General features: G+C 43.6%; 1 protein-coding gene across 1 annotated transcript in view; it reads right to left on the reverse strand.

The window, feature by feature from the left end:
• Nucleotides 1-624: 624 nt before the first annotated feature.
• Nucleotides 625-18,622, reverse strand: part of ngfa (nerve growth factor a (beta polypeptide)) — a 43,730-nt gene continuing 25,732 nt past the window's right edge. Inside the window, exons 2-3 of the mRNA XM_080764795.1 lie at nucleotides 4,479-4,587; nucleotides 625-2,124 (exon numbers count right to left, since the gene is read on the reverse strand). Of these exons, the coding sequence (XP_080620921.1) occupies nucleotides 1,229-2,110 (882 nt within the window). The 5' untranslated portion in view covers nucleotides 2,111-2,124; nucleotides 4,479-4,587 and the 3' untranslated portion in view covers nucleotides 625-1,228. The remainder of the gene's footprint in view (nucleotides 2,125-4,478; nucleotides 4,588-18,622) is intronic.

Here is an 18,622-nt window from a genome sequence, read left to right on the forward strand (position 1 = left end):
CTAAAAATGTTGCTTATGTTGCCATCAGTGGTGCTCAAACATTTTCATGTCAAAAGGACCCCCCAAAATTGTATCAAATGTATTTGACCGCAGACCTCCCATCTCTAAAATATTTTGTTCCAGGGAACCCCTGAAGCAAAGATTCAAGTTAAAAATGTTTGCTCATATATGTAGTCAAAGATTTGCACAATTCTGCTTGTGAGCTTGTAATTCTGCTATTTTCAGAGCACCAACACCCAAGCACGACCAAACATAAAATTACTTGTCTTTTACTTCTGCTGGATCTCTTCTACAGTAGTCTAGCTTTGTTGATGAACTTGTCAATATATTTTCTAAGCTCAGTTTTAGTCATCATAGCTTAGTTTTTATTTATTTGTTTCTAGTGTTAGTCGGCGAACTTTGTTCGTCATAGTTTTAGTGAACGAAATGACTTAACACAGCCTAACATTCCCCCTCAGCTCCATAATACTGTACATGTTCCAAGGACACTGTCTGGACCTCACTGGAGCCAGCCGTCCATCTGTTTCCATCAGCGTTAAGAGTTTAGCGGAGCCGGACCTGCAGGCCTGAGTGGTGCAAAAAGCAGCATTAATAGAAGGCTATAGAAGTGACACAACAACTCTGGCATGTACTGAGGTGTTTAATAAATAACAGCATGAACAACAACAACAACACAACAACAACATTAAAGCTTGAATTCATTTTGTATAATAATATATATACACATAGATATTCATATTTGACTGTATAAACCATAAATATGACATGCAGTCCTCATAACTTAAAAACAACCAGGACTTCTCTCGGACTGAGGTAGGGTCAGGGGCCGAGGGTTTAATGCATGAAGCAGGTGGAGTGCGTGCGTGTGTGTGTGTGTGTGTGTGTGTGTGTGTGTGTGTGTGTGTGTGTCAGTGCTTGCATGTGTTTGTGTGTGTGTGTGTGTATGTGTGTGTGCAAATTGCTTTTTTGTGAGTAAGGTGACAAGATGAGAGGCAAAAGTCTGTGTATGTGTGTGTGTGTGTGTGTGTGTGGAAGGAGGGGGAAAAGGATTACAGTATTGGCAATAAAGCTGCAGTGGCTGTTTTGAGGAAGTGTGTGCTTGATGGTGAAGTGTGTGTGACTGTGTGCGTGCGTGCACGTATGCGTGCGTGTGTGAGTGCGTGCGTCTGTGTGTGTGTGTGTATGCCTGTGCGTGCGTGCATGCGTGCGTGCGTGTAAGGTTCATAGTTCAGTGCCCCAGGCGTCCCCCCCAGGACTTCCGGCTGAGCACGCACACGCACGCGGCGTTGATGCGGATGAGGCGCCACGCCGTCTGGTTCTTGAAGATGGTGAGGGCGCGCACGTACGTGTGCGTGTTGGTGCAGTAGGAGTTCCAGTGGCGTGCGTCGATGCCTCGGCAGCCCGAGTTGCCCCCTGACTTGTTGCCCTGCTTGCCGCCCCGTTTGGGCCCGGCGGGGGCCCCCCCGGGGGGGCGGCTGTGCGTGGTGGGCGACCGGCAGGTGGTCTCGTAGAAGAACTGCTTCTTCACCACGTTGTCGATCTTGACGTTGGGCAGCACGGTCACCTCGTTGCCCGCTATGTCCGTAGCCCGCGTCAGGTTGCCCACCCACGTGTTGATGCTGTCGCACACCGAATACTCGCCGCGGTGCATGGGCTGCGAGCCCGACCGCCGCCGCACCCTCACCCCCTTCATCATCCCGTCGCCCTCGCCCCCCTCTCCCTCCAGCGCGTGGTGGGACGGGGCCACCTCGCTGAAGACCACACGCGGCGAGGAGCGGTAGCGTCTCTTGGAGAAGAGCTTGGGGTCCACTTCCGGAATGGAGGAGGAGTCCGACTCGACGGGGCCCTGGTGGAGGGCTTCCGAGGCCGCCCGGTGGGGCCTCCTGGTCCTAACGTGGCTGCTGCTGGTCCTCTGGTGTTCCTTGTTGGAAGAAGAAGAGCGGTGCTCGGAGAGGCGGTCCCCCGCTGCCCTGTGATTGGCCGCTGCTGTCTGCTGTCCTGCTTTGTGGTTGGCTGCCCCGCCCCCGGTGCTCAGGGCCCGCCCACCTCCCATGTTCAGTACAGCCTGGACGCAGATCAGGAGCAGCAGGACCAGTGGCGACGACCTCATGGAGAGCACACGTCCTGTCAGGAGAACAACACACTGGTCAGCATTCACACACCTAGTCTAGAAGAACAACACACTGGTCAGCATTCACACACCTAGTCTAGAAGAACAACACACTGGTCAGCATTCACACACCTAGTCTAGAAGAACAACACACTGGTCAGCATTCACACACCTAGTCTAGAAGAACAACACACTGGTCAGCATTCACACACCTAGTCTAGAAGAACAACACACTGGTCAGCATTCACACACCTAGTCTAGAAGAACAACACACTGGTCAGCATTCACACACCTAGTCTAGGAGAACAACACACTGGTCAGCATTCACACACCTAGTCTAGAACAACAACACACTGGTCAGCATTCACACACCTAGTCTAGGAGAACAACACACTGGTCAGTATTCACACACCTAGTCTAGAAGAACAACACACTGGTCAGCATTCACACACCTAGTCTAGGAGAACAACACACTGGTCAGCATTCACACACCTAGTCTAGAAGAACAACACACTGGTCAGCATTCACACACCTAGTCTAGGAGAACAACACACTGGTCAGTATTCACACACCTAGTCTAGAAGAACAACACACTGGTCAGCATTCACACACCTAGTCTAGGAGAACAACACACTGGTCAGCATTCACACACCTAGTCTAGAAGAACAACACACTGGTCAGCATTCACACACCTAGTCTAGAAGAACAACACACTGGTCAGCATTCACACACCTAGTCTAGAAGAACAACACACTGGTCAGTATTCACACACCTAGTCTAGAAGAACAACACACTGGTCAGCATTCACACACCTAGTCTAGGAGAACAACACACTGGTCAGTATTCACACACCTAGTCTAGAAGAACAACACACTGGTCAGCATTCACACACCTAGTCTAGGAGAACAACACACTGGTCAGCATTCACACACCTAGTCTAGAAGAACAACACACTGGTCAGCATTCACACACCTAGTCTAGAAGAACAACACACTGGTCAGCATTCACACACCTAGTCTAGAAGAACAACACACTGGTCAGCATTCACACACCTAGTCTAGAAGAACAACACACTGGTCAGCATTCACACACCTAGTCTAGACCTCATGGAGAGCACACATCCTAGAGGGATACAACACACTGGTACCGAGTACAGACTGTTGACTAGTGCCATTTTAGAATGCTTCCGTCATACAGTCTGGAGCAACGGAAGCTCTGATCATGAGCAAGTGCAAATGTATCATAATATAAATTAAAATAAGCATATAGCTTGCTTCTTAGCAGAAATGGATATTAAAACATATATATATATATTTTAAACTATATTTTCGTCAACGGAAATGCCAGATTCCTTGCTTGGATTTCAGGAGGTGTAGTTCCAGACTTTATATCAACTTTATTTCTTTCCCCGGTGAATTCATCTGCTCAATTCATTGAGCTACAGTTAAAAAAAAATCTGAACCTTTTTTTTCTTCCAGAATGACAAAATAAATTAAAATGGACAGAGATCAGAGAGCACAGGAAAGAATGCGGCTCTGCTAGTTGTAACACATATTTGGAATCTAAAGTTCCCAGAACAATTGAGACAGCGTCAGGTTCAGTGTGGTATTCAAAAACAGACATTGTTTAAAAAACATTTAGGTATCCAACCCGTCTCTATTCTGGCACAAATAGCAAAACTATGGAGATCTGGAACGTGTCATTTGCATACTGTGGGGAGATGACTGGGGAAAAAATGCAAATAGTGGAGTCTGTCTGTGTATTAGTGTTGGTTTTGACAGTGAATTCTGATTTAGTTTTAGTCATAATCTTTTGAAAAAAATGTTTTTTTGTTTTTGTCATATATTAGTCATCCAAAATGTTTTAGTTTTAGTCTAGTTGTAGTCGACTAAATATCATAAGATCTTAGTTGAGTAAATCTACAGTTTATTTTATCGATAAAATGTATTTTGGCGGGGCCTTGATGGCATAGCAATGGCAGATGTTTATAGCCGATCATCATAGCTTATTTTTTAGTTTTTATTCATTTTTGTCAGTGAAAAAAGATAGTCGCAGCATCACAGTTTTAATCGACAAAATCAAATCAACTCTGGTATATGCACCCGTAGAGATCTGCCCTATACCGGAATACAACTGAGTGATGAAGCAGACTTAGTTATGTGGCCTTTTCTTGTCAGTTAATCACTTAAAGCATAATAATAATAATATTCACACTCACGCATTGGCCACCATAGTGAAGACCTTTGACCCTTGAACCTATATGCTCAGCTAGGTGTTTCAGTGGCGTGTTGTGGTGGCGCGTCTAGTGAACCTATATGCTCAGCTAGGTGTTTCAGTGGCGTGTCTAGTGTGTGCAATGCTGTGGTACCTGTGGAATGTGTCCAGTTGAAGTGTGAGCCCCCTCTGGGCTCTAGAGCCAGACTCCAGTGCAGGCCGGACCCCTCATGCCTGCCGTCTGGACCCCCGGAACCACAGCTCTGCGTGGAGGGAGAAACATACACGCACGCACGCACACACGCACACACACACACACACACACACACACACACACACACACACACACACAAAACACATTAACAGATGCACATACTGGTGGAAAGTAACTTAGGTACAATGTTGATTTGTTTTTACGAGGGTAGTAGGGTACAAGATTTTCTAACATTTTACTTCTACTACATCTCCAAGGCAAATATTGTACTTTTACTCCACTACATGTATTTGAAAACGTTAGTTACTAGTTACTTTTTGTAGAGTTTGATTATTATTACAAAACATACATTAACCACTTCAGCCCTATTTAAATGGATATTTGAAAATTGAGTAGATCTGCTATTTTCAAAATATCTTTTATACATTTTATACATACAAGAACTTTTATATATACTGAATAATGTACATACAATCTACTTCTGCTACTTTAAGTATATTTTGATGCCAATACTTTTGTACTTTTATGCAAGTACATGTTGATTACCGGTACTGCATTTTACTGCATTGCAGTATTGATACTTTTATCAATGACGGCTCATTTGAAAGTCATGCATGTTGATCTGCCCACTGGCTTCCTGCTGTCTGAAGGTGGAATATCTTTCTATATGTGAGGAGAAATGCACAGAGGAATGCTTTCCGGGAATAGAAGGTTGCCTTCAGCTATAGACATTAACCTTTTACATCGGCCCTGTGGCTAATTTTGTCTTTTGGCTCATTTTGTTTGTTGAAAATGAAAACGTGATGTGATGCGTAGAAGAATCTGTTATTTTTCAGCGACCGACGTGGGCGTACGATGAAGTATGAATATTGTGAATGTGTATTACGCACAAAAATAAAGCCAACATGCATTTAAATTGTATGGGCATGTCTTTGATTCTAGTTCAGTCCTCGAATCTTGGAGCAAATTTGTGATGCAACCGTTTTTGAAATATAGAAGCGAATCACATTCAAGAGTTAGTGTTAGTTTTATGTCTCTGCACTGGGAGGTGCAGAGACTTTTTTTTACCTGTAAAACTGTGATGTGACAATAAAGATGATTCTGATTCTGGCTCCGGGTTGTTTTATTTTACTTTTATTTTACTCTCAATGGTCTGGCACCTTCCTACCTATAATGACTGCCTGCCTAGATATGTTCTAAACGGCCCCCCTCAGGTCCTCTACTGCTGACCTGCTCGATGCGCCCACAATGGCATATAAAAAACATGGTGAAGCAGCATTCTGCTTCTACGGCGCGGCGGCTTGGCTTCGTGTATTTTGTGGAAGGGGCTCAAAGAGTGGGTCCACGAGGGAAAGTATAGGCTTTCAACTGCACAAAACCGTCTTTGAATTGGTGAGAAATTGTTCTTTTTATTTTTGCAGCAGTCGACAGGCTGTGGTCTTTCATGCGTGTGCAGGAAGTTGAAAGTACGTTAAGGAGACGTCCTCCTTACACTATGGACCAGGGCTACGTATTCCCATTGAAAACAGGCACAACACAATATTCTTTCTGCCTGTGTTTGTGAAGCGACGTAGCCACGTGTCTGTATGAGCCATGATTACGTGACCCTGTCAAATGGCCCGTATACACACACTCACCGTGTTTAACTGACACAGTTTAGATATGCCAAGCAGTGGAATGTGAGCTATGTCATACCTCATTATTTACAGCATTTATAAGAATGGTGTCACTATGTGTGACAAACTCTCTCACGCACGCACGCACGCGCACACATGCACACACACACACACACACACACACACACACACACACACACACACACACACACACTTGCCAAGGTCCTTGACAAGGTCGTTGTTGTGGAGAGACGTAAAACAGGTGTGTCAGAAGCACTGCATAATGCTTCCTGTAAACATGGGACCCAGCTGGGAACGTTTTGGAACATCACAAAGCTGATTACTGTGACAAATGGTTATTTCAACGCCGCCTTGTTAATGGTGGGGGTGGGGGGTGGGGTAGGGGGGTTGATCTTGGGTTGGCTAACCCTAACTTTTTAGTGGCCTTGTGGTGGTGGTGGGGGCGGGGGTTGACCTTTGGTTGGCTAGAAAACATATTCTATTCACTCAAATCAGTCCCATTCCCAGTGGTGGACCACATCTACTAAAATGACTTATTGTCTCCACCAGGCCGAAGGCAAGGGGAGAGCATGCTTTGCACTCCGTCCGTGTGTCCTTGTGTGTGTCCGTCCGTCCGTCCGTCTGTGTACAGATAATCTCCGACACCGTTGGCCCGGACGATGCCAAACTGGGCACACACCCTCCCTGGATGCCAACGACAAACCTCTGCCCCAATTTTTCAACAGTGGCCTGTTATAGCGCCACCATGAGGTCGACTTTTGCAAAACATTTCTTTACATTACTCATACACATTTTATCCATACATCACGCAAATCGGTATAAACTATTTCCATAGTCATCAACACGGACCTGTCCGCTTCCTCTTTGGCTAAGATTGCCTTCCAAAGTTTGCAGGATTGGTCCATTATGAACGAAATGCCTCAAATCATGAACGCGGAGTACACTTTGAGGGAAAAACTATCGTATCCTGGTGGGGAGAGAGAAAGACACATACCCCTTTCTGAAATTGTTTTGTGCCAGGAACCCCCAGAAGAGAAGATTTGTGTTAATATATCACGGCATAAAAATACATTTTCATGCCGGGGATACCAATTTGATCGAATCAGGAGAGAGAACTCATGCAAGATACAGGATGAAATTGGAAGTGATGAAAAAAAAGAAAACATTAAAATTGGTTTCCTGGCCTGAAAATGTATTTTCTCTTTTCTTAAGATCTGGAGAGACATTGAGATCCCTGTTATTAGTGAACAAATACGACATAGCAATTATTACCAGCATACTATAGTAGTAGAGCTTAAAATGTTTAACCTAAACATCAAAGGTAATATACCATAAAATCTAGCCAAAATTAAATGACAGCTCAAATTAATCTCTGCTTTCAGGGTACTTTCTCATGGAACATTACAAGCAACAGATAAATGTGACTCACAACCCAAGCTTTTGCTGAACTGAATGCCTAGCTTGGGTGACACATAATGACCAGAAGAGGGCAGTATTGCCCATCTTTCCTGCAGTAGGCCGTTGTTAATGGGAGCAACAATATTGAACTGGCATAATTATACCGCAATGTCACAGATCTAATCGCTCTCATTATAACCAGAACGTTCTGCTATACACAAAAAAGGACTACACATTCTGATGTCATTGTTCAGGCACCACTGAGTACAATTACAATGAGAAAAGTAAAGTCCTTGGAATGATCTTGCATGGCTGTCCACAGTTCTTTCGTTTTGTCTGCGTTCAGGGTCAATTTGCCGTCTGGCCCCTGCATGTTGTGTTTTGAGTGATCTCAAGAGACAGACTAAGTAATATCCACAGATCTTGGCTTCCACAGATACAGGCCTTGACATCCGTCACAGTGTTCAGGCCCTCAGCAGCAGTGCAGGAGACGATAGAGAAGCTGCAGAGCATTAAGCTAATTTTTCAGTTATACAGTAATTGGTCCTCACTAATGTTCATGATAAAATGGTACCATTTTTTGTCTCATAGGGAGGGCTGTGAACACTTTTGAAATTTATTTATTTTCTCTAAACTATCAGTGGTGGAAAAGTATTACGTAACATAGCCTAAGTAAAATGATCAATACTGCAATTTAGAACTACTCCGTTACAAGTAAAAGTATTGACATCAAAATTTGTACTTAGTAGGCCTACTAATTATGCAGAATGTCCCATTTAAAGATGTCAAATGTCTAAGAAGCTTTTGAAAATAGACCATTTTCAAGTGTGCCTGCAAACTTAGCGTGTGGTGTTGTAGAGTGTGGTGTTGTAGACTAGGAGAGTGGTGTCATTGAGGGGGCAGAAAACAGCGCTCGAGCGCTGTTCATGCAGCCATGGAGTGTGACAAGCTGGAGTTTTAAATACATTGTTTTCAACCAGGGCGGCGCAAATATCAGCAAACCGTTTTAAAGAATTGTACAGTGACAACTAAAGTCTCTCTGTAATGATTATGTTGTACTATTACCAAAAAACTATGTAAAATATAGGGATTTAAGATCATTAAAGCTGGGCTGTTGCCTGAGTCCAGTGCTGAGTCCAGTGCATTCTGTCAACTACCGGTCCAGGACTTCGCCATGCTCTTCACCAATAACAGTCTATGTAGAAGAGCATTGGACTGGCCCCGTGAAGTGAACGGAGATGTCGTGACTCTCCTTCAATGGCTCTGGCGTGCAAGTACACTGTACACACACACACGCACGCACGCACGCACGCGGCCCGGCCAGTGCACGGGGGTGATTGATCCAGACTGTATTATATTTACATGGCCCAGAGGGCGAGCTGCCTGCCTGGGAGGATCCTAATGTTAAAAATATGTGGCCTGTGTTTAATGCCAGCGGAGGCAGCGTAAACACAGCACCGCAGGAGAGCACAGGGGTCACAGCGCTTTACAGAGCTCTCTCTCTCTCTCTCTTCACAGCGCTTTACAGAGCACCTCTCTCTCTCTCCACAGCGCTTTACAGAGCACCTCTCTCTCTCTCCACAGTGCTTTACAGAGCACCTCTCTCTCTCTCTCTCCACAGCGCTTTACAGAGCACCTCTCTCTCTCTCCACAGCGCTTTACAGAGCACCTCTCTCTCTCTCCACAGCGCTTTACAGAGCACCTCTGACTGCAGAATTATCTGAACACTGAATCACAACATAGTGTATCTCCTTCGCTCTCTCTCTCTCTCTCCCCCTCCAAGTTTCCTTTCCTGTCTTCCGACTGAAACTATATATAAGAGATGCGTGTGCACGCGTGAACGCATGCACGCACAACTACACACACACACACACACACACACACACACACACACACACACACACACACACACACACACACACACACACACACACACACACACGGGTGTGCATAAGCGAAGACAGAAGACACTTTTCAAAACAGACTTTTCTTGCGGTTGCTTTCTTATTTCAGTCAACAGGGTTTTGGCCAGGCGCCCAAATTCAGTTTTGTTTACTTTATGGCTTTTGGTGGAAGCTAGCTAATCCACACTCTGCCTTAGAGATCGGTGCTATAGCGATCATTGCTTTTGCTAAGCAGTCCATGGGAAGCTAGACATTTCGCAAACATGTATGGGGGTGGGTTAAGGCTGCTGATCAGGACTTGCGTTAGAAAAGTTAGATTATATTGTCCACCAGGTTTTACACTCCGACATCCTCTAAACCATACACTGGGTCAGGAGTCTCAGGACCCATTTGTGGGTCACGGACACATTTTTATTGGTCCTTTTATTTCTTAAATTATATATATATATATATATATATATATATATATATATATATATATATATATATATAATTTAAAACAAAATGTAGGAAAGAAAGATATATATAAATTCCCCAAAAAGTTTAAGTTTATATGAATTCAAAAAATTAAAACAAATGTTTAAGAAGTAGTGAAAATAGCCGATCTACAAGCTCACAACGCTTGTAGAGCAGCTATTCTCACTAGTTTGGGTCCCGGGAAATAAATATATATATATATATATATATATATATATAGGGGGAGTTTGTGAACTCACTGCTCTACAGAAAAGAAGTCTTGGCATAAGGTACATATGGTACTGATAAAAGCGGAAGTCTCATCCTACATAACATCCACTGGTTGGAATCCATGGTGTGTGAGGTTGCCTCCAACTCTCTAGCTTCGACAAGAGTCATTTGCACTATAGTCCGGCAGCCAACAGGCTTCTTTTGTCAAAGTGGGAAATTTGGTATAAAGTATTTTTTATTGGCCTAAAATCTAGTCTATATACATACATTCATGAATCCACTTGCACATTTGGGCAAGTGGTTATGGCCATTTTTAGCCCAAGGAGTGTTTTTTGTACTAAACTGAGTTGAGTTGAGTTGAGTAAACTAATGCTTGGAATGGATTCAGAATCATGAAAACCCCCTAGTTTGACATATCACATGCTACTTAAAGCAAAACGAAAGTTTTACATGTTTGCCTGCCATAGGATGTTAATGGTAGGGTCACAAGAGACCCTATAAAAACAATTGCTGACACGTGGACACGTGCAGACGAACCAGGCACAGGCAGAGGAGTGAATTAAAGTGGTTTTAATTCTATAAAACACACATGTGAAACAACTTGGAATAACTAGGACTCGGACTAACTAACTAGGGAAACACAAGGAACTGAACACATCATTCACGACGACGAACTGACAAGCAGCTGAAAACACTGGGGCATATAAATAGACAAGACTAACTACACACAGGTGAACTGAAACACACAATCAACACTGGGATAGGCTAACAGACAACAAAACACAGGTGGCTAGGGTTACACTAATACAGGGAGGTGAGACAAGGCAGGAGACAGCAAACAAGGCAGACAGGAAACACTAGGAACAAAATTACAAAATAAGGTAATACAAGTAATAAGTCCCAAAACACAGACAAAGTCCAAGGGCAGAGGAGCGTACCGTGACAATTGCTCAATACTGACAGCAATTGGATTCATGAATGTATGTATATAGACAATATTTTAGGCCAATAAAAAATACTATATACCAAATTTCCCACCCGTCCACCTCGGCTGCCGGGCGGACTAGCGTCACCACAAATTGCGCTGAAATGCTTGTCCACATGTGGATAACTGCAGTTATGACTTCAACATGTCAGAAAGGCATAACTGACAAACATGTGGTCGTGTAAGGGGCCTTGATAAATAAAACAGCAAGAGGGTGCCCAGAGAGATGGCATGTGGTTGGAGGCCTCCCTGCCCAATCATCTCTGGAACCGCATGTGTGTACCCCCTTCTCTGGGATCAAATCTAACCAGAAACTTCTCTCCCATGACTCCCCCTATCCCGTCTATCCCGGTAATATGTCTCAATAAAATAAAATCACACTCGTGTGAAGTGAGGGGCACGTGGTAATGTTTGTTTAAAGTGCTCTAAACACACATTAAAAGTCCCTAGACTTGGCTGCCACATGACGTCACGTTAAAAGTGCTCTAAACAAACATTACCAGGCTAGTGCTCTGAGTCTAAACAAACATTTAAAGTCCATAGACTTGGTGCCTCATGACATAATTCCGAAAGCTAGACGTTGGAAAAGAAGGAAATGATGAACCAAAACACAAAATGTAAAACCAATGGGAGCAAATTGCCCTATAAATGAACTAGAATGTCACGTTCCTTCCAGCTGGATTAATAATCATCAAAATGTGTTGTTTACGACTAATAATAATGAACTAATAACAGATGCAGACACTCTCTCCAAAACCAAACATTTTTGTGGTCTTTATTATTTACGAATGGTGCTTTGTTCAAAGTTGGCACCGATAAGGCACAAAGGAAGTTTAGAACAACAGGCTTGATAGACTGATGTGTAACTAAAGCGTCCTTTGATCTAAACAACAGCGCTAACCCCTTCCTCACACACTAATGCCAAACAAATAAATGAAGAGCATTTCTGTTTTAGCCATCAATCACTTTGGGGCGCTGTGTGACCGATAACAGCGTATAAGGCACTACCTGGTTAAACAAGGTTGCCAAAAAAGCTGGTGCAAGTATGCGTAGAAAGAGATAAGTCACGCAGCTGCCAGGGTTGTGACCTGGAAAACCAATCAATGGGAAACACAAGGCAGACAGAGACTAATTACTTTGCCGCAGGCGATGGAAGCACGGCTCGGCCGCACATTTACCGCTGTCGACTATGAGCTGATGATGTTTGCCAGTTAACTTACTGTATTCCCAATTGGACGAGGATTTACAATTCACAATTTAGGCATTTAGCAGATGCTCTTCGTCCGGAGGGACTTACGGTTAGCAAGGTAAACACATGCATTAAATGCAGAGACAGTGTAGGGTCTAATCTATAGATCATAGGTAAAGCAGACACCTAGAATCAGTCTAACAGACAATACATTCTAGTAATCACTGCTCAGTACATTGAAACTATTGAAACTATATTGTAAATAAATGAACTTGGCATCTGTCTGATTAACATGCTATATATTGTAAAGTATATTTTTAATGTTTGTGCAGGCGCTTTTGCGCAAGGCTATAAGCGGTCGTTTCATGTTGTTATTAAAGAGCAAGACCACTTTGGTATAGAGATTTGGGTTGTGTAGTTACTAGCTATCTTGCCATAATGTAACTCCAAAGGCAGGCAATAAATAACAAATATTTCTTCCATTGACTAGAAATTGATAATTCAAAAATATGTTCCTCATTGACTTAGATTCATAGTTTTTCTAGGTTTTCAACTGGTGGTCTGACCATGCATTTAGTAATGTAGGAAAGTTGATTCCATTGACTTGTATTTTAGTTCTACCACTAGTCACTAGAAAACGTGACCTGGTGAAGTCGGACGTCAAGAACTTTCACAGAAAATTGACAATCTCAATAATGGAATGTGTACCGGATTGGTACCATTAATAGGGAATGTCATAATCATTCGCATTTGTCTGCTCTCTCATACATAAGTTGCAATGATTCAGTTAACATGCGTTTTATATGGAAGGAAGAGAATTAAAGGGCAACCATGGGTTGGACCACTAGCATATCTCAGTTGAATAAAATGATCCATTTCCAGTCAAATGGAGGAATTATTTGTGATTTCTTTCCCACCTTTGTTGTTACAATATGGCAAGGTTACACAACCGTGAAGAGTTTGCACACTGGTGATACTGAAAAAGCATCCTCTAAAGTTGTATTGCTCTTCAACGTTTCCATCTTATTCCATCTTCATCAGCACATATACGTATGTGTCCTGACTCCTGAGCCTTTTCAGCATCACCAGTGTGCAGACACTACTCTTCCTATTCTTCTTTCTTTTTGATATTTCTGTTTGCCTTGCACTTGGGCCATGGATGTCCGTGCACTACTACCTTCCACATGCAAACTACACAAGCCAAACCTCTACCAAAGTGTTCTTGCCCTTTATGTATACTGAGGTGTTTAGTGTGATGTAGGGACAAGACAGGTGGTCTGAAAAGGGAGATAATATAGTTTACACAGGGGAAGCATCCTCTGTCATCGGTTTGAGGTTAGCGCTACAGATAAGCACAGCTCCTTCCCTATCAGCGTGTGATACATTAGTCATTAGTAACAAGTCCCCGTTAAAAGATGTGCTGGAGCGGAATGTCAACAGGTCTCTCAGTCAAACACACACCTCCTCCGGAGCGCTGACAGCCAGCCAGGGCCCACGTAGTACACATTATGAACGGGTGAGAGAGAACGGCTGATGGGCCCATTGGGCCAACTGACTTGCACTCTCTCTCTCTCTCTGTGATAAGAGAGCAAGAGACGGAGATTAAATGTGTGTGTGTGAGAGAGAGAGAGAGAGAGAGAGAGAGAGAGAGAGAGGTAGGTAAACAGTGTGTCGGTGTCTCTCATCAGCTCAGTGTAGTGGAGATCCTCCTGCTGCCGTCATCGGCTGGCTGGAAATAATTATCAAGAGGGAACAGTGCCAGGTCAACCTGCTCTCTCTGTCTTTCTTCCCTCTACACGATGGCGCACCCACATGCATTGCACATCCATTCCGGATAAAGCCTTAAATGTTGCCTAATATTCATGACTTACTGTGGTAAAAAATGTAACTCCTTAAAACGATCGTAATTCTTATAAATCGGCTATTTGTGGCGAAGATATTCTGTGTCGAGCGATAACAGGAGTCCTAGTGTATACCGGGGTGCATGAGTTTGTTCCGACGTACTAACAGTCCGACAGGCATTAGTCCGACACCCTATACCAAAACCTAACCATAACCGCCCGCAGAATGTCGGGAGCCACGGGTGAGTCTTAACCAGCTACGCATCTGTCAGACTCACACATGTTAGGTCGACTGAGTATGCCGGGAAAAAAAGTGTTTTAAGGATAATTTCGTCAACAATGCACTGTGGTTGAACCAGGGTTTTGTCACCACAGGTGTAACATTTTAAAAAGTCTGTTTGGAATGGAACTCTTTAATCATTGAAATTGTGAAATGCAGGCATTCACATGCACACGCACACACGCGCACACACACACACACACACACACACACACACACACACACACACACACACACACACACACACCGCTGATAGTACTTTCATCTTCTCTTCTGCTACAGCCACGTCTCATTGTAGTCCCAGTTTCATCCAATACTGTGAACATCAGTTGAAGGGCAGACAGGTTCCCTAGGAGCCAATCATCCACTGAGGACAATCAGTGGATCACGTTTTATAAATCTTGCCATGTGGAACTGATACAACAGGCTTGTTATCGCCATAAATCAAAGTTCTTGTCATGCAAAATGATGTCATGCATTGACCAAAGCACCCGGCCTTAAGCACACCCTTAAGTTGTTCAGAGGTAATTTATGACCTAAATACACTCAGAGACAGCCCGGAGAACTTTGATTTCCTCCTCGAATAAGTCCAACGGCAGCACAAGTCACATACTCTGACGATAACTCAATAAAAGTTAAAAGTTGAAATCCTTATGATAAGTGTTGATTCATGTTAGCCCAGTGTTTCCCAGGGAGCCATTTGTGGGTCACGTCCCCATTTTTTTATGGGTCACGATTAACTCGTGTTTTCAACAGAAATATTGGCTATTTTCACTAGTTCTGTGTCCTGGCTGGAGAGACATCACATTTCTCTTTTGGGTCTCGAGACTAAGCATTTGAGAACAACTGCTTTATAGTCCACTTGCCAGAATGGGAACCCAGGCATGTTGAATAAACCAAAGTTTTATGTTAGAAATGTTGAGTATGGGTCCCCAGCATGTAGAAACTGCCGGATGCTAACTTGTATATGTTGAGCAATTTATTTGGCAAATTATTTGGCATAATATGTGACCATAACAACCGTATAACCATATAACCATGTGACCATAACAACCTATAAGAAAAACAAATTGCATCATGCTTTTTTTTTTGCAAATAAATAACCATTAAAAACATGTATAGCAAATAAAAAAGAAAGGGACCCATAAACATGTGTCTGCGAACCACAAATGGGTCCCGACCATAGAGTTATATATGAATAGAGAAGACACCCGAGTTCTCCTCCCATCCACTTGCATTAAGTTGCTCAAAAGCGCATGAGGCGATTTCACTCCTCCTTCCTGGTAGGAACAGAGTGCATTCTGGGATGGATTTGCCTCAAACACATGAACGCGCTGCCGTTGACTATCATTGTGCCGCTTGTGCGCGTTCACGTATGAAACATTCGTTCACGTGTCATGTCCTCAATCACATGAACGTGCGCAATGATAGTCAACGGAGCAGCGCTGGCTCGAGCTGCAATGACAAATTCGGCCACTATGTCCATTTCGCCTCAGGGTTTCCTCTGGGTGCCTTCTCTATTGTATATATACTCTAAGGTCCCGACCCAGTGTTTGGGAACCAGTGCTCTAGCGTTTAGCCCATGCATAGGCATACATATACTGACTCATGCCGACTCTGACGGTTCAGGTGATAATAATCATGACAGACCCCCTCGAAGAGTTTTCAGGAGCACACAGGCACATGCATCCATTGAAAACAACACTTCATTTCGCATCTGCCGACTACCTAGATGCATATCATTTTAATGGCCCAAAGGCCCCGTATAGCCTACTACACTACATATCTTTGCAGAAAATAACCAATCTAAAAGCTCCCAACAATGCACTGTAAGGTCGTAGAACTGCAATTTTCACAGAATGTTGTTCATACCATAGCAATTTCATTACAAGACCTTACAGAATCATCCCCGACTGACTACGCGGAAGCTCCCAAACATTTATACTGGCTGTTGTAAACGTGAAATGAATCAATACTGAGCAACTGCAAGGCCCATTTCCAAAGATCTCATCAAAAAAAGTGTTTTTGTTGGACTGTATACAAGTAGGTGAAATAGAGATAATTTCCAGACAGGCCAGCAATGTCCTCCAGACTACATAAGCAACAGTCACACCTGCAGCAGCTTTATGATTAGTAAAAAGTGTTGGAGTTTGGAAGCGCTCATTTTCAACAGTGCAACTCCTGCTGCCTCCCACGTTCAATGTCAGGTGGAACGTTGAGTGATTACCAACAAGCACTTCTTCAATGCTCAAACACCTGCACAGAATTTTGGATTTTTATGACACAAACACTTTACAGATAGAAAGAGGATAATTCAAGCTTAATTTTCATACAGCTACAATGTTGGTGAGTAACGTTGTTAAATACAAACAGATAGGACTTTTCTGTTTGGATGTGTGGGCTGTCAATGACTGCAGGTGTTGCAACTCTAGATTATAAAAAATCTAGTGTTCCAAATTGCAGCTATGCACAAGCCAGTGCGTACAGAAAGAGCCAAGCAGCAATGAATGAATAGACGCCTTAACAGACGACGTCACACTGATAAGCAACAGCATGCACGTGCATACCGGCAGCACAAGAACCCTTCCTCTCATGAGATGCAATGGAAAAGTTCTAACTGCACTCACGTGTAAAAAATGCACCATCAAACTTTCAGATGCTGTTTTTCTCCCAGTGAGGAGGAAGAATGATTTGTATTTTGATCTCTCGCCCTTGCAATATAATCCTTGGTTTCTGTTGTGTTTGAACAATAATAGCAATTCAAATCAGTTGTCCTCAAAACCACACTTCCAGTCGCTGTCATAAGAACGGGAGGTGCGCTCATGGTCACGGCAGAGCCTATTTGTGCACGGCTGCACGCGCACCTGCAGCCCATCAAGTATAATTCATGCTTCATCCTGCGATGGTGTTGCGCACACAGACCTCTACGCTCACAACAGTCGCGTCCGTGATGTGATGTGAGCTTGTATATCAGCTGTTCTCTGTGCGCAATACTGTTGCACTTTGAAGTATAAATGTCTCCTAGGGTGCACCTCACAAGAGGAGGTTGAATGGACTGAAACCAGCGCTCCCCAAAACAACAGGTTTGGAGATCTGTTGCGGGAATTGATTACATGAAACATTCACCCGTGCGCCCATGCAGTCCCAATTTTTGTAAACAAATAATTGGTCTATAGCACCAGGCTTTATAGTGGAGGGGGTAATCAGTGACTACTACAATACACCTGAGTATTGGGGCGTGGACACTGAACTCTGAATGGAGGGAGGTCTCCCCATAGAGTATAAAGAAGGATAGAGACTGATCAGGCGCGAAGCTCCGCCCCCTCCGCTATTCATGTCAGTGGAAGTTGCTCAGTGGCGTTTTGAAGCACCCGGCAGGACCGTCTCAAAACGTCTACTTCCGCATTGGACCACCACATTTTGGTGGTCCAATGCGGAAGTGCAAACGAGCGCTCAATGTTAAAGCCCAGCTGCACAGGGTTTCCTCGGCATCAATCCATGCCAGAAAGGTGCTAACTAGGTGCAACTTCCCATAGACAGCCCATTCATCCAAACAGAAACGTCCTATCTACTGTACTTGTATTAAACAACGTCAAACTCATCAACATTGCAGTTGTACGAAAAGCTTGGATTATCCTCTTTCAATCTGTGAAGTCTTTGTGTCATAAAAATCCACCGTAGACTTGTTATGGGCTACTTCCTATCAAGAAATTCATTGCCGGTGATTGGAGTTTGGAAGTGCTCGTTGTATATCACTCAATGGCCCATGCGTATTGCGTACCACCTGTTTTGAATTTGCACATAATGCAGGAGGCAGCAGGAGGTTGCTTTACTGATAACGAGCACTTCCAAACTCTGACATAAATCACCTGCAAGGTATTTCTTGACAGGTGGATTTTATGCAGATAGAAAGTGGATAATTCAAGCTTTTCGTACAGCTGCAATGTTGTTGAGTTTGATGTTGTTTAATACAATTAGATAAGACTTTTCTGTTTGGATGAATGGGCTGTCAATGGGAAGTTGCACCTAGTTAGCACCTTGCTGGCAAGATGGCAGCCGTGTCCATAAGGTCAATTGTGTTAGCTATGTTGGAAGAGCTCATGACACTGAACCACAAGGTCATGGGATCAAATCCTGGCACTAGCAACTCAGCATATGAGCTC

This window comes from Protomyctophum bolini (genome assembly GCF_963924005.1).
Source record: "Protomyctophum bolini genome assembly, chromosome: 5".
Classification (NCBI taxonomy): Eukaryota; Metazoa; Chordata; class Actinopteri; order Myctophiformes; family Myctophidae; genus Protomyctophum; species Protomyctophum bolini.